At 40.7% G+C, this 25,380-nt stretch overlaps 2 protein-coding genes across 2 annotated transcripts; one reads left to right on the top strand and one right to left on the bottom strand.

Moving 5' to 3' along the window:
* The first annotated feature begins 256 nt into the window (after positions 1 to 256).
* Positions 257 to 9,006, top strand: LOC131225532 (auxin transporter-like protein 1). Its single transcript, XM_058221071.1, has 10 exons — positions 257 to 459; positions 490 to 591; positions 692 to 864; positions 2,147 to 2,332; positions 5,572 to 5,684; positions 5,816 to 5,999; positions 6,132 to 6,229; positions 7,122 to 7,329; positions 7,448 to 7,705; positions 8,681 to 9,006. The coding sequence occupies exons 3-10, from the start codon at positions 700 to 702 to the stop codon at positions 8,858 to 8,860; spliced, it is 1,392 nt and encodes a 463-aa protein (XP_058077054.1). The 5' UTR covers positions 257 to 459; positions 490 to 591; positions 692 to 699; the 3' UTR covers positions 8,861 to 9,006.
* A 3,480-nt stretch (positions 9,007 to 12,486) lies between these two features.
* Positions 12,487 to 15,722, bottom strand: LOC131225507 (endoglucanase 17). The gene is made up of 8 exons (XM_058221044.1): positions 15,425 to 15,722; positions 15,125 to 15,331; positions 14,554 to 14,754; positions 14,350 to 14,442; positions 14,103 to 14,264; positions 13,886 to 13,997; positions 13,647 to 13,810; positions 12,487 to 13,144 (listed from the first exon to the last, which is right to left on the bottom strand). The coding sequence occupies exons 1-8, from the start codon at positions 15,662 to 15,664 to the stop codon at positions 12,812 to 12,814; spliced, it is 1,512 nt and encodes a 503-aa protein (XP_058077027.1). The 5' UTR covers positions 15,665 to 15,722; the 3' UTR covers positions 12,487 to 12,811.
* Positions 15,723 to 25,380: the final 9,658 nt, after the last annotated feature.

The following is a 25,380-nucleotide window of genomic DNA, read 5'->3' as shown; positions in this document are numbered from 1 at the left end:
TGGTCCATTGATTCAACTGTGTGGACCATAGGATGAGGACAGAAGGTCTATTTTTATGATGGATGATACTCATGTTGTGGTCTACCGTTTTAACGGTATGGATGCTCTACATAAGTTGGAGGTTGGCGGGAAAGATGGTACTGCACCACGAAAAGTTAACATGTGACAAACGCACATCGGGCAAGCGTGGTGCACACCTCCTCCTGCGTTCCAAGTCTTCGGGCTGGGGAAGAGGCCGCCATCTTTGCATTCCCTCGTCATATATGGAAAACGATTACCCTCCTTTCTTGTTAATATTTACCGTTTCTGTCCAACATCGTATCTACATCAAGCAACTCTCTCTCTCTCTCTCTGAGCTGCAGCCTGCAAGAAGAAAAGTGCTGTTACCGAAAATGCCCCTCCTGGAGCAGTATTACTACTTCTGGTAGTAGTTTCTTCATCTCAAGGCGGTGACTCTCTGTCGTCTCACTCTCTCTCAAAAGCAAGGAGAACTGTTCACTCTCTCTCAAAAGCCAGGAGAACTGTTCTTCTCTCTCTCTCTCTCTCTCTCTCTCTCTCTCAAAAGCAAGGAGAGGTCCTGTTCTTTTCTGGGTATTTTTTGAATCTTTTCTTGGTTTTATTTTTATTTTTATTTTTTTTAAAGTTTCTTGGGTGTTGTATATTCTAATATAGTTCTTGGGAGCAATTGCAGGAGAGGAAATGGAGGATGGAAATGCAGAGAAGGGGAATTTGGGTGTTGTGAATGCAAGAAATGAAGGAAAGGTTGAGGAAAAGACGACATCGTCGGCGAGGGATGTATGGAATGCTTTGGTATGGCATGGTGGGTCTGTTTTTGATGCGTGGTTGAATGCAGTTGCTGCTCAGGTATTTCTTTTTATTTTGTTTTCTTTCTCAATTTCTTTCTTTCTTTCTTTTCCCCCTCATTTCTTGGTTTCAGTAGCTTTGTTTGAGTGTTTTGGTATTAAGAAGAATGTTCTTCTTTTCTTTTCTTTTCTTTTCTTTTTTTTTTTTTTAAATGTTGGATTATGATCTTTTGGGGGTTTTGATTATCTTATGTGTTTTTTTTTTTTTAGTCTGTTGTGTTGGGAATTAGCTTTTTGTTCAGATGGGTCTTTTTTTCTTTTCTTTTTTCTTTTCTATTTATTTATATTTTTAATGGGTTGGGAGATGGTCAAATTTAAAGAAATAAGAAGGAAATCGGGGAATGAGCTTTTGTTATTTTATTGGGTTGTTTAGAATCTTCGATGCTGGAGAAAATGCAGAATGTTCAGCCCATCAAAATGACACTACAGGTACAGCCTACAATCTGGTGATCTGTACTGTTCATCTAGTGGGCCATGCCATAAGGGGGTCACATCCCAAAATTCTCCACCATTAAAAAATTTAGAGATGATCGGCAACTTTCTCCCGTGCATGTTGGCCACCAGGTTGCTTGATCATCAACTTTAAAGGTAGAGCCCACAGCCCACTACTCACCATTCTGTGATCCGTACCATTCATCTGGTGAGCCTCATCATGGATTGTTCATGTGTCAAATTTCTTCCCCATTAATAAATACAGCCATTTGATAGGCCATTGTTCCTCTGGTTGCATGTGGATCACTGGCATGATTCAGGACAATTAACCACTTGCTCATCATTACCACTTTTATGCAGGGCAATTAGCCACTTGCTCTAAAAAGAACGAACTAATAAAGAGTGGCAAATCAATCCCTTTATCTCATAACCCAAGCCCCACGTCTCATGGGTTAGGATGTCGGCTGAACCCTCCTCATGGGCCCTACTTCATATGGGCCTGCTTCACACGAGCCACCTGCCTCACAAGGGTGGGGCCTACCTCACACAAGCCACCCACATCACACAGACCGCCTGCCCCGAATGTGCCGCTGCATCCCATAGGTGACTCCACTCAAGCCTGGTGTGAAAATACCCCTGCATTATGACATTGCTCATTGTTGATTAGGTTGACCAGATGAGTGATCTTGATTGCCAAAATGCACCACCCACTATACAGTTGTTAGGTCAAAAAAAAAAAACGTTGGTTTGCTTGGCCATTGTAACTCGACCAAGCATCATATACTACCTCTTGATAATGATGAAGAATGCTTCATAATAACAGATTCTCTGCATTGATTGTCCATGATCAGGTTGGCTCTTTGATCCTCACCCTGCCATATACATTCGCTCAAATGGGATATTGGTTTGGAGTGGGTTCACAGTTTCTCTATGGTGCCTTTGGTTGCTGGACAGTCTATCTTCTCAGCCTTTTTCATGCAGAGGCTTCTCAAAGGACAAGAGCCACTGGCACTATTCATGAAAGACACGTTCTCCAGGTTGGTTTCATTCATGAATTCGCCCCCTCTCTTTTTTCCCATGTCGGATTATCATGAAGGTAATGTTTTATTTTTCTCCTCTTTTGTGGATGTTAGGTACAACTTGACTAATAATTGCTTATAATCTGGTTTCAGATGCTAAGTGGTTTCAAATGATATTCCATTTAACCCAAATACATATAATCCTACCAGACGTCAAATCCTCTGTTTACTCTGTGTTTGGATGCACTAGTGAATTGAATTGCAATAATAAGTTCAATAAAGCAATGACCAAAATGCATTTACCTTCGACTAGGTTTGGAAATGTAATTATGCTATTCCATGTTGGACTCGAAAGGAATTCAACTGCTATTTTGGGATAATTCCTCTTATGAACACTGAAGACAGTAATGAATTTGTGATTCATTCTGATAGTGAATCCAAACACAGCTATAAATAGTTCCTCAGATACCCATTTCACAACTCGCAGACAAGCTTTCTGAGGGTCGTTGCTAGATTTGAGCAGGTGGGGCAGCTGATAGTTCTCCTGTTACCCCCAGATTTGGGGGATCATCCACACTAGTAGCAGTTCTGTTTCAGACAGTGTTCAGATCATACTTTCACTTTTCAATTCCTTTATGTGATGCAAACATGTCATGGTGATTTCCATCACTGAATGAGTCACCCTCCAAAACCAAGTTTTGAAACCTTGGTCCATATTCAGTTGTCTTAGGAATTTGAGTCTTCAAGACAGCTCATCAGGGCTCACTCTTCATAGGAACTGCATAAACCACAATTATGCGATTTTGCCATAATGACGTATGCAGTTTTAGTACCGTTTGACATTATGCAGTCACATGAAGAAGTATGCTACTGCATAAACCACAATTATGCGACTATGCCATAGCATACTTGGTATGCGATCGTATAATGTCCAAATGGTCAGATTTCTTACCATTAGACCTTTTTTTTGGTTCATTCTCTCCCTTTTTGCCCAACATTTTTCTTATTTTATTACATTTTCTCTCTCTCTCTCTCTCTCTCTCTCTCTCTCTCTCTCTCTCTCTCTCCTTTTTCTTTTTCTTTTTTTTTCATTTTTCCTTTATTACTCTGATTTTTTTCCCAAAAAGAAAATTTTTGGGGGCTGTGCAATCGCATATGCGCACAACCCCTTGGGTCACAGGCGATCACTTATGCCATTTGATAACGTTGCTTGTAACGCATGTCTGAGTTTGCGAATGATAAATTGGGAAAAATAAAAGCGACAATAAAAACAAGAAAAAAGAGGGGAATAGAGCATCTGGTCCTTTCATATTGGATCGAAATCCTTTTGTCGAGGGTTTTGAGTAGTTATGTTGTTTTTTGTAATCCCTATGCAAGAAACATCTACAAGTATTATGATGGGGATGGAAACTATGAATAAATCTAGCTTCAATTCCATTGCAAGAGTAGCATAAAGAACACACCTTTTGATAAATTCCCAAATTCTAAAAGCATGAATGAGTTACCTCTTCACTTTGAAATCTTGGAGTTTCATCCAACCCACACATGAAAGCAATATAGAAGCAAGAGGCAAAGAAGATAGAGAACATGATAGTTTTGGGGAGTCTTCCCCACAAGGATACCAACTATATGAAGACGATATATAGCCTTCTTTGTACAAGAACTCCCAAATGAAAAGTAACTATTAGATCCCGTTGGCCCCCAACTCAAACTTCCTAACTTTACTAATAACTAGCTTAGGGTAAGTTGTAATAAAAGAAGGGAAAGAGAGTAAATTAAGAAACTAATCTATAAAAGACTTCAAATACTATATATAAAAAATACCGCCTATATACAAGTATAGCTTCTTAAAGCTGTACAGATTGTACACAAACCCATAATACTTTACAGTTGTGTACACCCAGAAAAAGGCTGTGGGACCCACAGTCTATCATTGGATCCCATAGTATTTGAAAGGAAGGTAACTGTAATTTGAGGTTTGCTTTCTCATCACTACAATTTCATTGTTACTCCTTAATTGAACTGAATGTTCACAATTCGATTTTGTTGACCATCCAAACACACCCTAATTAACTCATACATTCCAAACTTGGCTTTGTTAAGTTTACTTGGTGAATGTACTTTTAGCTCGTAACATTTTGGGCAGGCAGTTTTTTTTTGAAAGGCAACACTCACTCACACACAGTACACAATCTCTACCAGCTCATCTCAGGAGCAGGCAGTTTAGTTGGGTAATATTGAATTTCTATCTCTTTATTTGGGTTGTAACTAGACCTGTAGGTTTTGGAATTCAAAGTAAAGACTAAGAGAGAATATGTCTAGGAAATTCTCTTTTGGAAATTTGAGGTTGGATTTCTCAGCGAGTTTAGTGTATGCAGAGGTGATCTCCCCATCGAATAAAGAGTTTGTATTCATGAAGACCTCTTTTTTTAGTCATGGAGCTCTGTATCTCAATCACGTCTAAATATACTACTTTGGATTTTTGTCTATTGGAGCATGGAAGAATTCCTACATGTGGCACTGGCTCGTAGATAGTTTGTCGTATTTATAAAACTCCCACCTATATATCAATCTGGAACTTGATTTCCTTTCTTTTCTTTTCGACTAAAGAGTATAGGGTTTTGTGAAAGGCAGGCCAAGAGAATGCCAACAAGAAATTCAGAATGATTTGTGTTTTTGTTTTTCTTATAATACTTCCACTGATTTTTGTAACTTTTGTATTGATAATTGAATGTAACCCTATGATCGGTCCCTCTTTTTATGATGTCAAATACAGAAACCTATATGGTTGTCCCTATATAGACTTAAAATGTTAACCATGTTGTTTTGGACACTTTTCAATACCATCACCAAGGATTCTCTGTTTTTTTTTCTCTATTCAATACTGATGCACCATTGAAGTGAATTGCAATAATTTGCATAATAAAGTGAAATGTCTGAGTTATAAACCACCTTTCTTAGCATTAATTTTCAGGAGATTGGGCTCCGAGTTGCAAATTTCATGGTTTTCAAGTCTGACTTGAACATAATCTAACCGGAATTTTACAGATCCGCCTCAATTTGATGATCACTAGGAAACCTCATTTGGTTATTTTCTCTTCTGAACTGAATGATCAAAACCCAATTCTCTTGTGCACCTTAGGATTCATCACTAAATGATATTTGTCTAATATCTTCTCTAACAATGGTTTTGTTTTGCTGTTATTCTAGTGAATGCTCTCCTGCTTATTCTCCTTTTCTGTATTTGTTGCACTCAGTATCATGAGGTGATCAGTATTGTTGCTGGAAAGAAACTGGGAAACCTGGTGCTGGCATTTAACATGACCGCTCTTACCTTTGCGTGCGTATTGCAACTCATTGCTTGTTCTAGGTGAAGTAACCTCCTGATCTTCTATACCATCCAATGCTTAGAGTCCCATTTGGGAAGATCCCTGAGATCATGATTGGTTTTGTGTTTGAGTCGGCTTCCAATATGGGATTTTTCTTGCTGTGGTGATGCAGTCATGTCTATTACATGAACTCAAACTGGAACAAGAGGGAGTGGCTTTATTTATTTGGCACTCTTGCAATCCCGACAGTTCTGTTACCTTCCGTTCACAATTTTCGCATCATCTCTCTTCTGGGAATTGCTACAACCAGCATTACTTCAGCCTACATGACAGTGGCTGCTGTCCAGCATGGTCAGGTGATGAATGTTCCATCTTTTTTCCAATCCCATTTTATAGACGCTCCTATTATTGTGCACTGAACATAGAATAACTTGCAGTTGCTCATTGATGTTTTTTACTGAGTGAGTGAATGGTGTTGCGAACTTCAGATTGGACAAGTGACTCATCAAGGACCCCAAAATTTGGTGGATTTCTTCACAGGAGCCACAAACATCCTCTTTTCATTTGGAAGCCATGGACTCTGCATGTTAGTATGCTTGTGGCTTCTTTATTTTTCGTATTGGTTATATAAGGAGTTAATGTAGATCCTAGCCCCTATACATGTGGCACATGTGGCCCCACTGCCCGGTATGAAAATGCCCTTGCATTAATCACCTCCGGTGAGGAGTCTCGAACACGAGACCTCCTGCTCTGATACCAATTTGATGCAGGACAATTAACCACTTGCTCTAAAAGCTCAAACTATTAGAGTATGAGGAATTAATCCCTTTATCTCATAGCCCAGGCCCCACATTTCATGGGTTAAAACTTCGGCTGAACTCCCCCGTGGGCCCCAAATCACATGGGTACCACCTCACCGGGCCGCCCATCCTGAGTGTTTCCCCACATCCCACAAGCTACCCCACTCGAGCCCGGTGTGAAATGCGCATTAATCACTCCCAGTGAGGAGTCTCGAACACAAGACCTCCACTATGGGCTCCGCCCACCCTGAGTGTGCCCCTGCATCCCACAAGCGACCCCACTCAAGCCCGGTGTGAAAATGCCCCTGCATTACCTTGTCTTTTTATGGATGTGAATTGCTTGTAACCAACGGTTATAGTAAGCATTGATGTGGCCCAATGAAAAAGTGTCATGTGCATTTGTCCGTCTGGGAATCACAGTAAAAAGGGTACAATCATGATTTCATCCAACATGCATACATGTCACTTTTTCATTAGGCCACATCAAGGTTACAACTACAGGCAAACACTACAAAAATGATATTTTATTTTGAAAAACGCCAACGTGGACCTTGCACATGTGCAGAATTAGCAACCTACATTAAGAATATTTCAACTTCTATTATCGGAGGCATGGGATCAGTGATACGCTTATGCAATCACCCGCCTAAGAGCTTTTACTTTGTTTCTTTGTTACAGTGAATTAATGGAGGCAATGTGGAAACCTCGAAGATATAAGTTTGCGTATATATTTGCAGTAATGTACACCTACCTATTAACCGTTCCAAATTCTGTCTCGGTGTACTGGGCATATGGAGACATCCTCCTCCATCGATCGAATGCATTTGGAGTCCTACCACCTTCAAAAATGAAAAACGTCTGCATAATCTCCATGATTCTTCATCAGGTAAAAAAACAGAGGAAAAAAAAAGAAAAGAAGAAGCATCTAACCTCTTATTTGACAATTACAAGCTCTTGTCTAACGTCTGACAACATTCATTTTATTTCTTTTATTCCTTGCACAGTACGTAGCATTCCTACTGAATGCAAACCCTTTATTTCTGGCATGGGAGAAACTCGTCGGAGTTCATTTAAGCAATATATTCTTGCTTAGAGCGCTGGCGAGGGTACCGGTCGTTTTGGTTATTTGGTTTTTTGCACTAGCGATTCCTTTCTTTGGACCCATAAACTCCATCATGGGTGCATTCCTCATTTCGTTCTCAGTCTATATAATTCCAAGTGTTGCCTTCATGAGAGCTTACTCAAAGAAGCAGTTAGAAACTGTAAGTAGTCTACCTCTCCTCCTCTTTTCTTTTTTTTTTTCACTTCCATATTGCATGGCAATTATGATTTATAAGTTGTATGTTTCATAGTTCTAAAACTCGGTAACTCGCCTAGAAACTCGGCTGAGTCAACTCAACTTGACGAGATTTTGAACTCTCTTGGAAACTTGCTGCTGAGCACAACTCAATGATACTTGTCGAGTCGGCTCATAAACCTGGTCAACTCGTTGTGACTCAACTTGACTGAGTCACTCACCTGGTTCAGATGCTTTTTTTTTCGTAAAATAAAAATAAAAAAGGTAGGGAACAGGACTAGAACCCATACCAAATCACTTGCCTGGTTCAGACGCTGCAAAATCTGTTGTTTTTATTTATTTTACCTAAATTTTTGGGCTCATGCCCTAAAATTATATGGACGGCGTGGATAAAACACATACATCATGGTGGGACCCATAGAGCTTTGACACTAGCTAGCTGGCTGTTTTTTAGGTCACCAGCCAAATTGCATACTATATGAATGGCACTGACCACCGGATGAACGGTTTGGACCACATACCAGGTCAGGCCTCATGCAAATGTGTGAATCGGCATCTCATAGCTCTCTATATATACAATTAGCAATAGAAAGTTATGTACCGTGCATGCAAATTTATGTGGGGCCCAAGTGGGCCTACCTTCCACAACAGTGGACCATTAGATAGGAGCGGTCTCCGCAAACTGCACATGGCCTCCATATTACCCACATCAGACGATCACGTTCATTTAAATGACGTGCAAAATGGATAATGGTATTGCTATGATCATTCAATCATGGTTAGTTTTGGACCACGTGCAATCTATGGTGGGCCACGCCGATCTAGTGATCTTTGTTATCATGAGTGTTCCCACTAAGATTTCGTACTGGATCATGGGCTTCTATCAGTCCAAATATTTTCTTTCCTGAGCGTTTTGTTTATGTTCTCTTTGCATGAGCAGGCCCAAGATGATATTGCGAAACGCGGACGATTGATGTACTGGACGAGCGCTTTCGTGGCAACATGGGTCTTTGTTTTTGGATTTGGATTTGGTGGATGGGCGAGCGGGACGAACTTCATCAGGCAAATCCGTTCCTTTGGATTCTTCGAAAAATGCTACCAATGCCCACCGAAACGCTGATGCAGTCTCAAAGGTCCAGCATGGCGCACTGTTACATTCTGCCAATTCATCTGTTTGGCTTTCAAATGCCAAATACAATGATCTCGAAAGCTGTTCGTGCCTTTTCGCATTATTTATTAATGAAAACCAAATATCCCTTCTTTTTCTTTTTCTTATTTTCCTTAATCAATCTTCTTCAGTGCCTTGATGATTCTCTCATGTGGTTTAATGTACATATCAGCCTTTTGGCCATTGATTCCCATCCAACAATGGTGTGTTGGAATCTTAACATGCATTTCAAAATGGACTTTTAAAAATTCAAAATTTTGGAATGTTCATAGGTTCCCGCCAGCTGTCTTTTGAATGGTTGGAGATGATGGGCCTAAGTCCTTACCAGGGTGCATTGAGATTGTGCTTAAGAACATTTTTATAGTTCCAGCGTCCCACATAGGACGTTGAAATCTTTGACTGTTAAAAAGTAAAACATAACCATCCACGGACGCAGTTTGCATGCTGTGGGCCCCACCATGATGTGTGTGTTTTATCTACACTGTCCATCCATTTTGCTAGCTTATTTCATGGCGTGAGCCCAAAAATGAAACAGATCCGAATCTCAGGTTGGCCATACCACATGAAAGTCTTGATTGGACGCCCACCATTACAACTTTCGGGGGCCACAGGTTTTGGCTAAAGCTGATATTTGTGTTTTCTCATCTAGGTCTGTGTGACCTAATCAAACATTATAGTAAACCCTAGGAAGTTTTTAATGGTGTCCCTTCAATCACCACTGTTTTACTGTGGTATGGATTCAGATTTGGATGTCTCATTTTTTGGCTCATGTCCTAAAATAATGGTCCCAAATGGATAAATGGTATGGATAAAACACATACATCATGGTAGGGCCCACAGCTTCTTCTAGAGTCCACGTCACTAGTGGCGGTGTTAGTATCCAATGGGACGGATGGGAATTGGCTGGTGTCCACCACACAACCAACTCATGGAAAAGTTATATGCACCTACTATGATATATGTGTTTTATTCTAGCCGTCCATCCATTCTGCCATCTCATTTTATAAATGAACTTAAAATGAGGAAGATCAAAAGCAGTTGTAGATGAATCGTGTTTGCTTGGTTAACTCACTTGACTCAACTTGGCTGGAAATTAGGTTAAAGCTAGGTCGAGTTAATGTTTTAAGCTTGGAAAATTTTCGTTTTAAGTTCAAGATAGACCAAGCTAGACTCGAACTTGGCTTGGTTTGAATCGATTCGACTTTAATCGGATTCACTTGCTACAAAATATTTATATATTTAAATAAAATATAGATTGTATATTAAAAATCCTAAAACCCAAACTCAAACTCATCTTATAGACTTGAACTCAAACTCAAACCCAGCTCAAAAGATCAAACTCAAGCTTTCACTCAAGTTGGTCCAAGCTGCTAACTAAGCTGAGCTGAGCTGAGCTAGCCCATTAGCCTCGGGGACCAAGCCGAGCCAAGTTTGAACTGGAGTAGCCTCTTCGCCGAGTCAAGTCAAGTTGGGCCAAGCTTGACTCGGTTCAGCTTGTGTACAGCTCTACTCAAGACCACACCATGTGAAGAAATAGTGGGGACTGAATGCCTATGGATGAAAACTTCCCGGGATCATAAGTACATGAATCGAGTCAGCTCAGTTAACTCACTTGACTTGACTCAGTTTGAAACTGAGTTTGAGCTGAGTCAAGTTGATTTTTAACTGCTCAAAAAACTCAAGCAGAGTCTGAGCTGGACCGCTCAACTCGACTCAACCCGACCCATGACTCAAATCCGACTTGGTTTGGTTCAGATATACTAACCTGAGCCTTAATTCAAAAAAAAATTATTCAAACCGTCCAAGATGACGTGTTTATATCCACACCGTCCATCCATTTTGCCCCCAAAACATGATCCGAAAATTATTTCAAGTGGGTGATTGAACGCCCATTATTAAAAATTTACTGGGGCCCACACTTCTCTCTCTTCATGGAGTGCCATTGGGTCAAATCATTAGAAAAGGCAGCTTGGTTTGATAATAATATTAAAGAAAAGAAAGGAAGCCCTGGAATAATGCAGGCCGTGACCGTCAGGTCCCAGTGTGGAATGTTTTTCTGCTATCTCATCTCCTTCCCATGTTAGGTTGCTCAGAGCTGCATGTTACTTTAAAATGAATCAGATCTTTGCTTTTGAGACTTCACACTGACAGAATGGGATACCCTTTGACCAGACTGCTGTGGCCCACTTCACATGACCATCCATCACTTGCCTCCTTTTCTCTCTTATCCCCACCTCTCCAATTTTCAATTCAAGCATTGATTTCGATTTCTCTACACACCCTACACATCTTTTCCTTAATATCAGGGAAGAGGATTTGCCTGTCACACCGGGCACAGAGATTATACCTGTGTTTGGGGCTGTGTGGAGTACACGTTGATGTCTGTGATAAATCCATTCCGTCCATCTGTTTTAAAAGACCAAAATAGGAAAAAAAGCTAGACCCAGAAACACTAAAAAAGAACTCAGGTGGGCCACATCAAAAGAAACAGTGGGAAAGAAAATGTACACCATTGAAACCTTCCTGGAGCTGACCGTGATGTTTATATACCATCTAAACCGTTCATAGGGTTAATACCACTCTGATAAACTGTAGGCACAAATATAATCGTGATACAAAACTTCTGTCACACTCCCATTTGTTCAATCCCCACTGTTTTGTGTGGTATGGCCCACATCAGTTTTAGATCTGCCTGATTTTTAGTTACCTGTCCTGTTATGGTCTTGCAAAACAGATAGACGGAGTGGATTTGCCAAGGACATCTCTGTCGACCCACTGGGCACTGGAATATCTCCGTGCCTGACGCGGATTTCCTGCTAAAGGCTCCGCAGGATATTCCTGCCAAGGGAAGCTTGGTGGGGCCCACCATATTGTTTGTGAGAAATCCACTCCTTCCATCCGTTTTTTCCACATGTTAGAAGATGGGCCCAAAATTGACGCAAATCCAAAACTCAAGTGGGCCGTACAACAGAGGATTGAACGTCCACCGTTGAAAGAAATTTTGAATATTGCTAATTTTTGTTTTTTCAGTTCATCCTGGTAGGAATGACCTTCTTAACGGTACGGACGGTATATAAACATCACAGTAGACCCAGGGAGGTTTCAACGGTAAGAATTTACCAACACACGTTTTCCTGATGCACGGCCCACCTGAGTTTTGGATTTGATTTTGTCACAATTCTTAAAATGATTTTGCAAAACTGATGGACGTGGTGGATTTTCTATAAACATCACGGTGGGGCCCACCTAGCTTCCAGGAGCAGGAAGTTCCTGCAAAAGGCTTTCGCGGTAATCCGCTTCCTAATAATAGGAAGATGGACGGTCACCCAAAACATCTCCACCCTACACTCAACAGGTGCCATCACTTAGTTTGGCCATGGCCCACAAATCTATATATTGCAATAGATAGCCATCTAATTTAGTGGGCCATCACATGTTTTGGCCATAATCCACGATCATTGGTCATCTGCAACTAAACTAGTAGAAAGGGAGAAAGTATAGGATCACCCCATCAATGTGATATTTGATCTATGGCCCACCACATCAACAGCCCCGATCTGTCTTAATATAAAACGAGATCAATAACAAAACCTATCTCCACTAATTAAAAGATACATAATAGCAAACAAATTACAAGTCCCAATACCAAAATACAAAAGAGTGATACCCACCCTCTTGTATACACCCAAATGTACTATATAAACCCTCACCTACACAAATGCCGTTTGAGGCACGCTACTCTACTCGCGACTTGCAAGAGAGACATTGTACTATAAAAATTCATATCCCAATACTATCCTAAAATACTTCATTTTCCCTGTCCATGCCCAGATCGGATTAGACGGCAAGGATGGGCCTTGGACCTTGGGCCCAATTACATAATCAACGGATCTGATGATGACTTTAGAGCTGACCAAAGGAGTGTGCAAGATAGGTCAGTGAGCCCACTAACGGTGCGTTGATGTACGTGGCCGGCTCGGATTGCTCGTAGTCGGACCGCTCATCAGGGAACCGGTCATGTGCATCTGGCCCACCAACGACTGCCCCGACGAGGATGTTTGGGTTGGGGGATTCGGATTTCATGGCTGTGAAGCCTGATGAGCATTGGATCTTGGCTGGATGAGTGGCGATGGACGGTAGTGATGAGCCCCTGTGGTGGATCCTTTGTGGGTATCTCCCTCCGTACCCCACCATGTATGACATTCTCATTGGGTTGTCTCCCAGCAAGTAGTCCACCTAAGCACCATAAAAAAAACCAATGGAACAGCTGTATAAAGAGAAGAGCTTTGATACTCTGGCAGCGTGATGGATGATACACAGCCACTTAGAGAAACGGCATACGTGGCATACAACTAATCTGATTTTGGATTTTTTTTTTTTTTTAAGTGTCCACGTGTACAATTTCTGAGTGACTAGGCATCAACAGTCAAAGGCTGCCTGAGTAAGTCCCCAGCCAATTAAAGAGACTTAGTCAAAGGTCTTTTTTTTAAAGAATTCTGCAGTGGCTAGAACCAGACCGTTCATCCAATGGAGAAAATACCATTGATCAGAGATCCTCACCGTCCAGACCAAGGTTTTCAAATCTGAAAAAGCATCCGCTGTTCAGCTTGTGAATTTCTCTGATTGGTGGGTGGCCCAGTTCGGTTCAACAAATGACTGAAGCACTTGGGCTGACCCAACAGCATACTTAATTAGTGGGGCCCATATGAAAATAAGTAGGGCCCACCGAGGGTTATACCTGTCTTTTGGCAATGATTCGGAGCCTCTTTGGGGTGATGGTTGCACCAGCGCAGGTGACGACCTTGGATGCGGAGGTTAAGTACTTGGCGTAGGTTAGCAGGAGGAAGGAGGTGGAGGTCACATACTGCATATTGCTGTCACTCATCTTGAAAAGAAGACCTCCTGTTCAAAGCAATAATCCTCCCTTTCAGTTCTCAGAGAGAGAGAGAGAGAGAGGAAAAAGGGAAAAGAAAAGACCTGGGGTGTATTGGGCTTGAGAGAAAGAGGCTCCTGGTATAAGAGAGCATATGAAATTATCTGCATGCCCCTTGTAATCATGGAGGGATTTCACATTTTGAACTAAAAACGCCTGAAAATGACAAAAAACAACAGATAGCTTAAAACCCATGTCTTATTTTTTGAAAAAAAAATCAAAATAGAAGGGATGGAGATTAGAAAGAAAGAAAAAACAGACCTTGGAAATTAAGATTCTTGCCCCAACATGTTTGTTATCCCAACCAAAGGTATTGTCAGTTTCATCAGCTCCAAGTGTCTGACCATTCACCTGAATGTAGTTAAGATAAGCTGGGTTTTTTGTGGCTTTGTGGAGCCAAGCAGCTCCCCACAACAGCTCATCCTTCAGATAAAGACATTGAAAAATCAGAGATTTTTAAAATAAAAAAATCTATATAAAAGAGAAGTTTCCAATAAAAAAAACAAACCTGATAGCCAGAATAAGAGCAGTAAAAAGGACAGACATATGGCTTCAACCCATTGCTGTAAGAACCTCTGTACTTATCAGCAAAACCAAAGACCTGCAACCCATTTAAGGAAAAAAAAAACTCAAAATGGAGAAAAGAAAATACTCAGAGAAAAAAAAAAAATCAATGAAGAAAAAAAACAGTTCTTTTGGGGGGGATTTTTACCCTGATAGCTCTATTGAGAAGAAGTTTGGAGTAGGAAGGATCAGATCTTCTGAAGACCAAGGAAGCAGCTGCAAGGGCTGCAGCAGTTTCAGCAGCTACATCAGAACCAGGGCTATTGCTGTCTATCTTGTAGACAGTTCTTGGAGTGTCCATGTCTTCTGGCCTCTCCCAACACGCATGATCCTTGTTAGCATCACCCACCTGTAACCAAAAAGAAAAACTCACATTGCTCTGTTTTCTCTGCTTCTCTTTCTTTCAAGCCCTCTAAAAATCCCAAAAACCATTTTCATTGCTGAAAATCTTCAACAACCAAAAAAAAAACAGCTTTTTGTCTCTTATTCCTCTTTTCTTCTAAAAAATTTCAAAACGTTATAAGAACCAGAAACCAACATTCCAATAACGGCTAGAAAAACCCAACAAAGAAATCCAAAATTAAAAATAAAAATCCCAAACAAATGGAGAATACAAAATAAACAGCTTTTTTTCTGAAAAGAAACAGAGAAACCGCATGAGAAAAAAGAAAAAGAAAGCAAATCCAACCCCAAAAAGAAAGAGAAAAAGAAAAAGCAACCTGCACATATATGGTGTTTGGATGAGCAGTAGCTTTGAGAAGATAATCAGTACCCCAACGAATAGCTTCCCTTGCATTCCCCAACTCCCCTTTCATCAACCCACCAAACTCAATCACACTCCATGAAAGCATGGTGGTAGTAAAAGCCATTGGAAAACCAAACTTCACATTGTCTCCAGCATCATAATACCCTCCAACCAAATCCACCTGCATTCCCCAAACAAAACCCACATCAGCATTTCAAAGAATCAAGAAAAAAAATGGAGAAAAATAGAAGAAGAAGAAGGTTAGATAGCTTGCATGCATGGCAGAACCGTCTGAAAGACCAGAGTCTCTTCTCCATCGAAGCCTCTGGCTAGAAGGGAGCTTCCCAGACCTCTGCCCTTCAAAGAAGAGGATTGATTTGGAGAGGGCATCTCTGTAGTTGTGGGAAGCTATGTGGGGATGGTGGTGTTTGTGGACTGGTATTGCAATGGTGAGAGAGAGTGAGAGGAGAGAGAGTGAAAAGAGAGAGAGTGAGAAATGAGAAAACAGAGCCATTTGGGTCGAACCAACCAACCCAACTGATCTGACCCAACTGCCTCCTTCTGAGTGAAAAGGGAGGGAGAATGCAGGTGTATTTATAAAGACATGCTCCCTCTTTAATCTCCTGCTTTGTTATTTTCGAAACTCAATGCAGATTCGCGCGACTGCAACTTTCTGCTGCTCTCCTCTCACACTTGATGAATTAGCACGTTTGTATGAGATCCAATACGTTTATAACGTGAAATCTAAAGCATGAATGAATATAATGGAAAAATAAAACATATATATAATAATTTGAAAGGAAATATGTGGCACGTACAAAATTCATTAATTTTATCTATTTTTGTTTTTATTTTGTGGCTAAACTAACTACAATAACGGTCTGAATTTTGGGCCAGAAGGTATTTACGGCTTAGATTTTATAATATTAGTCAAGTTAGCTTATGTTGTTTCTGGCGAGTGTGAAAAGAAGTGAGCTCGCTCGATTGTACTTATGGTAGTATTGAAAAACCTTGCTACTCTGGCAGACTGTTACTTTCATGTTCAAGCACTACTATATTGGATACCTGGAATATTTTTTACTCAAAATGAACTGTCAGGATCGTGTACTATGATTTATTTTTAAAATGCAAGATTAGTGGACATCTATATATAGTCAAAATAATATGATCTAAATCAAGAAACAGACGGTCAGTGATCAAGTGATTTGGGTCGTCTAGTCAGTATGATTTTAGGTTTATTGGACTATCTAGAATGGATTCCAAGATATTGAGGGTTTGATTTGAGTAGTGTTATGCCACGTGTACATATTTTAATGCGTGTGTACGAACTATAGTCTGCCGTAGTATCAGATAACTCGCCTAGCCATTATTAACACCACCTTGCGACGAACGCGTATTGCGTCCCACCCCATCCCGTCTCCAGCTGGGAACGGCAGTGGCTCTGAGTGCCCATCGTGATGTATTTGTTTTATCCACACCGTCCATCCATTTACAATTAGAATTTTATGAAATAGAAATAAAATTTATTAAGATCTAAGTCTCAAGTGGACCACACCAAAAGAAGCAGTGGTGATAATGCTGCTTGCCGTTGAAACTTTCCTAGGGCCCACCGTGATGTTTATTTGTCATCCAACCTATTCGTAAAGTAATATAGAACTGTATGAAGGGAAAAAACAAATTTCAGTTCGATCTAAAACTTCTTGGCCCACAAGAATTTTTCAACAGTAACAGTTTAATCCTCATTGTGTGGTCCATATTTGTCTTTCATCTGCCTAAATTTTGGTCCTATTTCATAAAATTCCACGTAGAAATGGATGGACGGTGTGGATAAAACTCATACATCACGGTGGGCACTCGGAACCCCTGCCTGTTCCCAGCTGGAGACGGACGGGGTAGGACGCAATCCGCTTTCGCCACAGTAACCATTCATGTACACTGGGGGCCACAACATGGCCCACGTCTTAGATTGCACGTTCCCAAAAAAGGCTCCCTGATTTGACGGTTCTAAACTTTCTTTTTAGAGGGTGTACTTGATGGTAAGAAAAGTAGCAGGCAGTGGGTATTCAAAGCTTTCGCTGATTGGATGGTTGGGATCATACGGTCTGATGAATATTTGGGCAGGACCAACGAAGTGGATAGAACGGGAAACGGATTGGCTACTCCCCCTGCCACCGGCCATTGGCTGATGGTCGGTGCTCTGTGGGCCCCACCATGATGTATGTATTTCATCCATGCTGTGCATCTATTTTTCTAGATCATTTTATGGTACGAGACTAAAAATGAGATATATCCCAATCTCAAGTGGACCACATTACCGGAAACAGTGCTGAATGAATGTTGACCATTAAAAACATTTTGGGGCCATAAAAGTTTTGGATCAAGCTGATATTTGTTTTTCCCATTAAGCTGGGTCTTCATGACCTAATCAACATATTGGATGTCAAATAAACAGTACAGTTGGCCTTAGGAGCATTTAAATGGTGGATATCCATCACTATTGTTTTTCTGTTGTGTGGTCCACCTGAGGTTTATATCCCTCTCATTTTTTGGATAAAGCCCTACAATGTTCTGTAAAAATGGATGAACGGAATGGATGAAATACATACATCATGGTAGGGCCCACAGAGCACCGAACATCAGCCACGGGGCTGGTGGCTGTCTGGTGAGCTGATGACCCTGATTTTTCATGGTGGGGCCTATTGTTTCCATGGTACAGATTTCCTAAACTGGTGGCATGTTGGCGAAAAAGATGAGCAGTGCACTACAAGTTGTGGTATAGTTGCCCATATGTAGATTGAGTAGTGATGACCTCCGCAGTGACCGGACTTTGTAGGGCCCACCTTGATGGAGTGTTCTATCCATGCCATCCATCCGTTTTGCAGCTCAATTTAGACCATGGCCTCCAAAATTGAAGCATATCCAAAGCTCAAGTGGACCACACCGTAAGAAACAGTGAGTATGATTGAGAAACCTTTCTACGGCCTACAGCAATGATTGTTTGTGCTCTAACTTGTTCACAAGGTCACAAACCCGAATCAATGAAAAACACAGATATCCAAATGCAGCTTAGTCATTCTGTTTGAAACACCGAAGCAGACTGCGTCCTGCCCTCCTCCACAATAATCCATCCGGTCAAGGGATCTGTGGGCCCCACCGTTATGTATATGTTTTATCCACGCCGTCCATCCATCTTTACAGATTATTTTATGTTATTACACAAAAAATGAGGCAGGTCTAAACTCAAATGTACCACATCACAGAAAGCAAAGGTGATAATAATACTCATTGTTGAAAACTTCCTAGGAGACACGTGACGTTTTTTTTTTTTTCAATCCAACCTTTTCATAAGATTATATAAACCTGGATGAAGGGAAAACATAAATATCAGTTTGATCCAAAACTTCTGCGGCTCTCAAAAATTTTAATGGTGAGTATTTAATCCCAAATTCGTGGTCTAGTTGAGCCTTGGATCGGCCTCATTTTTGGGATAATATCCTAAAATGATATTTAAAAATGGATGGACGGAGTAGATAAAATCCATACACCACGGAGGGCCCCAAAGAGCCATGCTTGGACGGATTATCATCCAACCTAGGCCAGGTCGAAATCTGCTTCATGGAAACATATGGTTAATGGAAAAGTTGTTTGTTTAGAACAATGTAGCCCACTTGGGGGAGTGAAACGGCCTACAGAAGCTGTAAACTATTCGAGACGCCTGATAGAAAGCTTGGATCTCTTACACGTGTCACATATTGGCAGTGTACTTGTGGCTGGATGGGCATTATTCCACACACGTGGGCTTAAGGTTCAGTGAACTATAACATGTGGGGCCATCCAAATGCACACCTTTGATTTGAACACAACTTCCCACTCAAGGTTTTAAAAGCGTGTGGTGAACTCGTACCAGCAACTTGTGTTGCTGTCATGTAACGGCAGTAGCTGCTATCTGCATGGGCATGGTAAGTACTTAATTGTTTATATATATATATATATACCAAAATGATGCCACTAGCTATAAGCCCTGGTAATCAAGGCTCTTTGGGCCCACCATGATGTTTGTGTTATTTCCACTCGGTTCATCTGTTCCCTCATTTTAGGATATAAGCTCAATCACAGGAAGATTCATAACTCAACCGTACCCCACCATTAAGGATTGAACGCCCATCAATAAAACCTTCCCACGTCATATGAGTTTTTGACGCAGGAAGGGAAGGACATGATGAGGTTGTTCATTGACTTTTAAATACGTTGAATCCATAAGGCATTTACGAATTCATGAGAGAAAATCTAAAATCTATATGAAGGAATAAAATTTTTAAAAAGTTTTAATTAATAATTAATCATAAAAAATTATTTTAGCACCTCAAAATAATCTTAAATAAATCATGAAAATCCTAATTAAAGAGTTCTAATCAAATTAGGAAACGAATTAAGAAGATCATGCAAATTTTTTGTATTCACCGACCTATCATCAACTAGTAAAGTCGATGGGTCAAAACAACAAAAAAGTGTCTAAAGAATTAAACTGAAAATTTTATGATTTTCAACACGTCGACTCGAACTGAATTTCGACTTGTCATCCTATTGAACTGGATTTTAACCTGTCAACAAAATCTATCAACTTGTATAAATTAGCAAAAATCAGCCAACAAGTAATTTCAACTTGTCGACTACAAAGGTTGACCAATCGAACTATGCTGAGTGTGGTCGATCCTTCGCGGCTTCTTTTCTTTGGTCCATCTTAGCCATAAACAAATACATAACCCATTCTACATCAATTTTAGATCAAGTTGATATTTGTGTTCACCCTTCGTTCAGAAAACAATAACCTTATAAATGAGTTGGATGGCATATAAACATCATTATGGCGTAGAAGGTTTTTATGATGCTTTTCCATATCCACTCTTTGCTGCAATGTGGCCCACTTGAGGTTGGGTCTCCCTTCTGTTTGGGTTCTCGTGCAAAAAGGAGCTAAGAAAATGGATGGACGAGTGGATATAACATGAACATTACGAACTCCGAACTTTGGGGGTTACAAAGGAATTCTATGACACAATTATCAACAAGTTGCATCTGTTTTGATGTGGGGCCCATGTCATGTGCACATACGATCTGCCTTGTCTATACTGTTCTCTGATGTAGGGAAGGATGTGATAAGGTCGATCACTGTCTTCATTAGGTTGCTCTCAATCCATGGAGCTCAATGGATTCCTCATAGAGTTTTCTTGAATCCACGAGGGATAAAATAGAAATAATTTCTAATAAATTTAAACGTAAATTGATTAATGATTAAAAAACAAAATTACACTATTTTAAATAGTAAACTCAAACTTAGGACAAAGTTTTAGACTCAAACTCCCTATAAATGTGAATTATTATAAATGGTAAACTTGTTATTTATAAACTGTCATCATTTCTACACTTCATGGTTTTCAACAAAAAATAGTAAGTGTCTAATTTGGTCTAACCACTTTATTCTCCTAATTTTGCTAAGCCCTTTTCGCGTTAGGCACAACTTGTAAAACTCAAATGAGCAAAAGTTATGATAAAATTAAAATGTACTATTCATAATAAAAATGAAAATAAAATGGACTTTTGACCATCAATATGATCGACTTTCATAAATCCAATGAGGCAATCCAACATAGCAGGGTTAGTTGGCTAAAGTATCTTCTCGCACGAAAATCATATATAATACATCAAAAAAAGCATTCTAACTTGCAAGATTCAACTGTTTTAATGTTCCAACAGTCCTTATTACTTCCGCAACTGGGCCTTCTTGGTTCATCTTTACCATGAAACTGTCCGTGACCTGCTCTATATCATTCTCCCAATCACGATCACGGTTGAGACAGAAAATAAGGCCGACTGGTGCAAAATCACGTGGTGTGCCCACATGGGATTTGACACAGAAAATAAGGCCGACTGGTCCAAAATCACGTTGGACACTTCTATTGAATGGATTAGATAGCAGCATACACACAACACGGTGGACCCCACAAATAGTGCTCAAAGGCCTAGCATCGAAAGGCTCATTTAAATGGACGGGGTAGATCTGGTGCACAGTTGACGTTGACCCCACAGCAATCCTGCATCACCAAGAGCTGTTTCAACAGCCATCCTTCCTAACATAACACCAACGAAGACAGACCGTTTCTGTTATATAGACCTGCTGCTACAAGTTGCTTCCAAAATAAGAAAACTCTTGATGCTTTGCTGGAGTGCGGTGGATAATACACAGTCACTCAAAAATTGCACACGTGCCACATGTGTGACTTAAATTAAACCGTCCAAATAGTGGGCCAAATTTTGGATGGTTTATAAAACAAATATAAATTAAGTGATACCAAATGCAGTCACCATGAAAAAATAACAACGTATGGTTCTAATTCAACACAAAATTTCATTCAATCAATATTAATTCACATTCATAATCCATCTCCGTTCTATTATTTGAACTGTTTAATTTGAGTTGTATGCATGCCACGTGTAAAATGCAAGTGCTTGAGTATCATCCATCATGCTCTATCAGAGTATCAAATAAAAAAATTTCACCTTGATCCAAAAGCCCTAGCCATGCAAGCACGAATCTGGGAATTTGATTGGTTGCAGGGGGCTTTCCAAAAATCTGAAATAAGACCTTGACTGTCCCAATCAACGAAATGGTGAGACCTCCAACGTTCATCTTGAGAAGATGACTCGTTTGGCTGTTGCTGTTTGTAAGTATTCGGATGTGATTTCAGCTCACTTTTAACCGCAGAGAAATGGTGTTGTACCATATGTGAACTTTTCTGTGCAACTAGATGCATTTGGACTCCATGGTTTCCGCATCAGATATCTGGACCGTCCATTAGTTTGATTCCATTCTGTGCCCGAGACCCTCTAAAGATCACTGCAATTTGAGATCGAATATACATCATTTTCTGTAAACGATCTTATCCATTCATTTTTGCATGGGAGTGACTTTATGGTTTGAATCACCAGATCAGTATGATTTTCTCAAGGAAGCCTTTGAAGAGTAGACTGGAACTTGTGGACGGTTCAGATAACTGATGTGGATGCCAAAGAATTCACATGCAACTAGGTGTATGGAACGCTAGATCGTTTCTCATCTGTAAAACTTGTCTTACCCGCGGGCTATGCATTAGGATAGCGTACTTAGAACTACGAGAAATGATTTTCTGTGACTCGCAGGTGGGCCCACTTATGATTAGAATGACCGTTGGATCGGAGTCCGAGTGGATTGCACATGGCTCAAAAATCGCTAATATAGGTCATCGAAACATTAAAATCATAGAAAGGGTTGCAAGCATGAAAAATGGACGGTCAAGATTATTTTTGCTCTCAACGTTAATTTGACAAGCTTTGATTGGCGCAGCATAGATCATGCTATTAGGGTCCCGTGCGATCTACGGTGGTCCCCTCCTACACGATGCCCAAATACCCATCATGACCGTAGGTGGGTCCACCTGGTTCCCACATAGGTATTTGCATCAGACCGTTGTCTTTTGAGACCTAACGGCCTTTTTTTAATGACACCTGGCATAACGGCAATAACGATGTCGTACATCGCAATGGGTAAGTTGGTGAGTAGGGAGATGACACGGTTGAGTAGATAGAACCGTAATGCAATATAGCCATCTAACCGAAGTTGGTGGTAGGTGATATATCAATCCGAACCACTCATCTAGTGGACCCTATGACTGATGATCCATATGCCAGAATCCACTTCTGTCAGGCAAAGCCAACATCACTTTCCTTCAGTTTCCTGCACTGAAAGTCGACCATTAAAATTTTCCGTTTCAACCGTCGTTTTGAAGGCCACTGATCGGATGGGTATATGATCTGATATATCTGGATCTTGGATCATAAACCATCAACAGTAGTTGTAACCAGATGGACGGTCCAAACTGCGAAGTTAGGATTGTGGAGTATGGATCTACGATATTCCGCTTCTACCTGATAGACTGGTTCTCTTTTCTCTTAATTCCTAATTACTAATTATTATCGTTAATCGACATCATTACTCAGGAGTTAGGAGTAATAATAAAAAATATATATAGAAAAGCTTTGATACTCTGGCAGAGCGTGGTGTTTGATACGTGGGCTCTGAGAAAATGCACGCTCGGCATGTCACAGTATAAATAAGTCGTTAGAAACCGTTGATTGGTGTTTAAGATTGTGATGGGCTGATAGGAGGGATGAAATAAAAAATAATCAACGGTGTGAATTCAACAAACCGTTGATCAGTGTTTAAGATCGTACAGTTCATCTGATTTTCTACTAATGAACTATCAACAATCGTTTCCGGCATTTGGACGGTATGTCTTGAGTTATTTTTAGCCACATGTGCAAATTTTTAGTGCCTGTGTATAAAACATCGCGCTCTGCCAGAGTATCAAAGAACTCCCCACGACAATACAGTCCTCTCGAGCCGCACACTGCGGCTACTCGCCGGATTAGTATCATTGGAAAGCGACTCTATGTAGGCTTGACAATGCGATCCATTTGTGAGAGATCGTGACCGTTCATAAGGTGGCCACCAAATATTGGAAGAAAAGCAGCGGTCGGATACTGAGATGGGCCACACTCTTTCACTGAATGTAGATCACTTATCAACTTTTCAAACTACCCTATTTTCGTACATGTGTGGCTCACATCATGACCATAACGATCTACTTCTTGAGCCAAGCCGTACGCGTGGCTCGGATATCGTAGATGCGTCGACATTAAGATCTGCGATGCATAGTCATATCTTCCATCTCACGCGGGCGAGTACACTGTCTGGGCAGCTTTAATCTCCACTGCTTTCCTTGCATGGGGCGAAGAGAAATTTCCAACCGTCCTTCGCTCCTCCGGGAGAGTTCGTTTTTTCCTCTGTCGCGACTCAAGGATTAAGTGTCTGTCGCAGCCAACTGCGGCCCACATTAGAGTGATTCGACGATCGAAATCCCGCATGTTTTGGAATCTATGATTTATTGTCCATATTTAAAAACATAATAGATATATTAATTTACAACAATCAAAGGAAAATTTCTAATTTATCGCATAAAACTCAAAAAATCGAAGTTAGGATTATCACTGACGTGTGATTATAGGGTAATAGATTAAATATAGTAGTTATGATGATATGAACGGTTCAGATCATCGGACTAACTTCACATGTGGTCCCAGTGGCTGGAGAAACACGATGGCATATCAGTCGTGGCGACAGAGGCAAAATGAATACACGCGGAAGGGTGATTTATCATCTGCGACGATCCATCTCGGTGGACCTGATGGGATGGCAAATTGAAAAAAATAAAGGTTGTATTGAGTGATCCCATCCATCTGATTAGTGGCCCGTAACTTAACGGTAGAAAATAAAGATAGAAGGGTAGAAGGATCTAGATGACCCACTCATCTATCATGCATCCATTCATGATAGGGCCCAAAAATTGGACAATCCAAAATCAATGGCTAAAATTACTCGCGGACACTTGTGCATGATCGATGCCTTTTAGTCGGCAGGCCAGCATGTATGTGCCCCGACCCAAAGCTAGGCCAGCTCACTCACTGGGGATCACACTTGAGAAAATGATCAGTTAAGAAAATTGGCCCAGCATTGCGCATTGCGGACCACACCAGCCTAACTTTGAAATATGGCACACATGATGAACGGTCCAAATTTTGCCCACAGATGCTACAGTAGTAAATCTGCTCTTGAATTCTGGTGAGATTTTTCAAACCCCCCCAAGAGTGGAACATGGTCCACTGGATCCCAGTCCCACGCACATGCCAAACATGGCACATGTGCTACATACAGACCATTCTTCAGGTCAGCCATGCACAGATGAGTGTAACTCCAATGTGGACAAGTGGTTATTTTTTGACCATCCATTCTTTTTGAAAAGCAATTTGGCCCACATGACGGATGTACCAGCCTAGATTTTTGTTGGTATCTATAAACAATGGGTTTTACTTAATGAACGGCTTGGATCTCGCACACTCGAGACATGTAGGCACGTAGGTGTATAGGTAGAGGTGCAGGCAGGGGCGGTGGTGGATGATGATGCAATCCAAGCGGTTGTTCTCGCCTACAGAAAATGACCTTTCTCTTTTGTATTTACGGCAGTGGTGGGCCATGTAGAGTTCTATGGTAGGTCAGACAGGAAAGAATTGCGTGATTATGAGGCTGGGTTGCTCATTTCAGTCTCGATATTTGAACGGACTGGATTTGTGCAGATCTAG

This window comes from Magnolia sinica, chromosome 14 (genome assembly GCF_029962835.1).
Source record: "Magnolia sinica isolate HGM2019 chromosome 14, MsV1, whole genome shotgun sequence".
Taxonomy (NCBI): Eukaryota; Viridiplantae; Streptophyta; class Magnoliopsida; order Magnoliales; family Magnoliaceae; genus Magnolia; species Magnolia sinica.
Note: the sequence above shows the minus strand (reverse complement) of the source record. Positions and strands in the feature narration are given on the sequence as shown.

Bases quoted from the DNA above. Each gene is read 5' to 3' on its own strand.
- LOC131225532 (XM_058221071.1), top strand. From the start codon at position 700: ATGGAGGATGGAAATGCAGAGAAGGGGAATTTGGGTGTTGTGAATGCA. The intron at 865-2,146 runs GTATTTCTTTTT...GTCCATGATCAG, and splicing joins TGAATGCAGTTGCTGCTCAG to GTTGGCTCTTTGATCCTCAC. The intron at 2,333-5,571 runs GTTGGTTTCATT...TGTTGCACTCAG, and splicing joins ATGAAAGACACGTTCTCCAG to TATCATGAGGTGATCAGTAT.
- LOC131225507 (XM_058221044.1), bottom strand. From the start codon at position 15,664: ATGGCTCTGTTTTCTCATTTCTCACTCTCTCTCTTTTCACTCTCTCTC. The intron at 14,755-15,124 runs GTTGCTTTTTCT...TTTTGGTTACAG, and splicing joins CAAACACCATATATGTGCAG to GTGGGTGATGCTAACAAGGA. The intron at 13,145-13,646 runs GTATAACCCTCG...TATGGTGCTTAG, and splicing joins GAATCATTGCCAAAAGACAG to GTGGACTACTTGCTGGGAGA.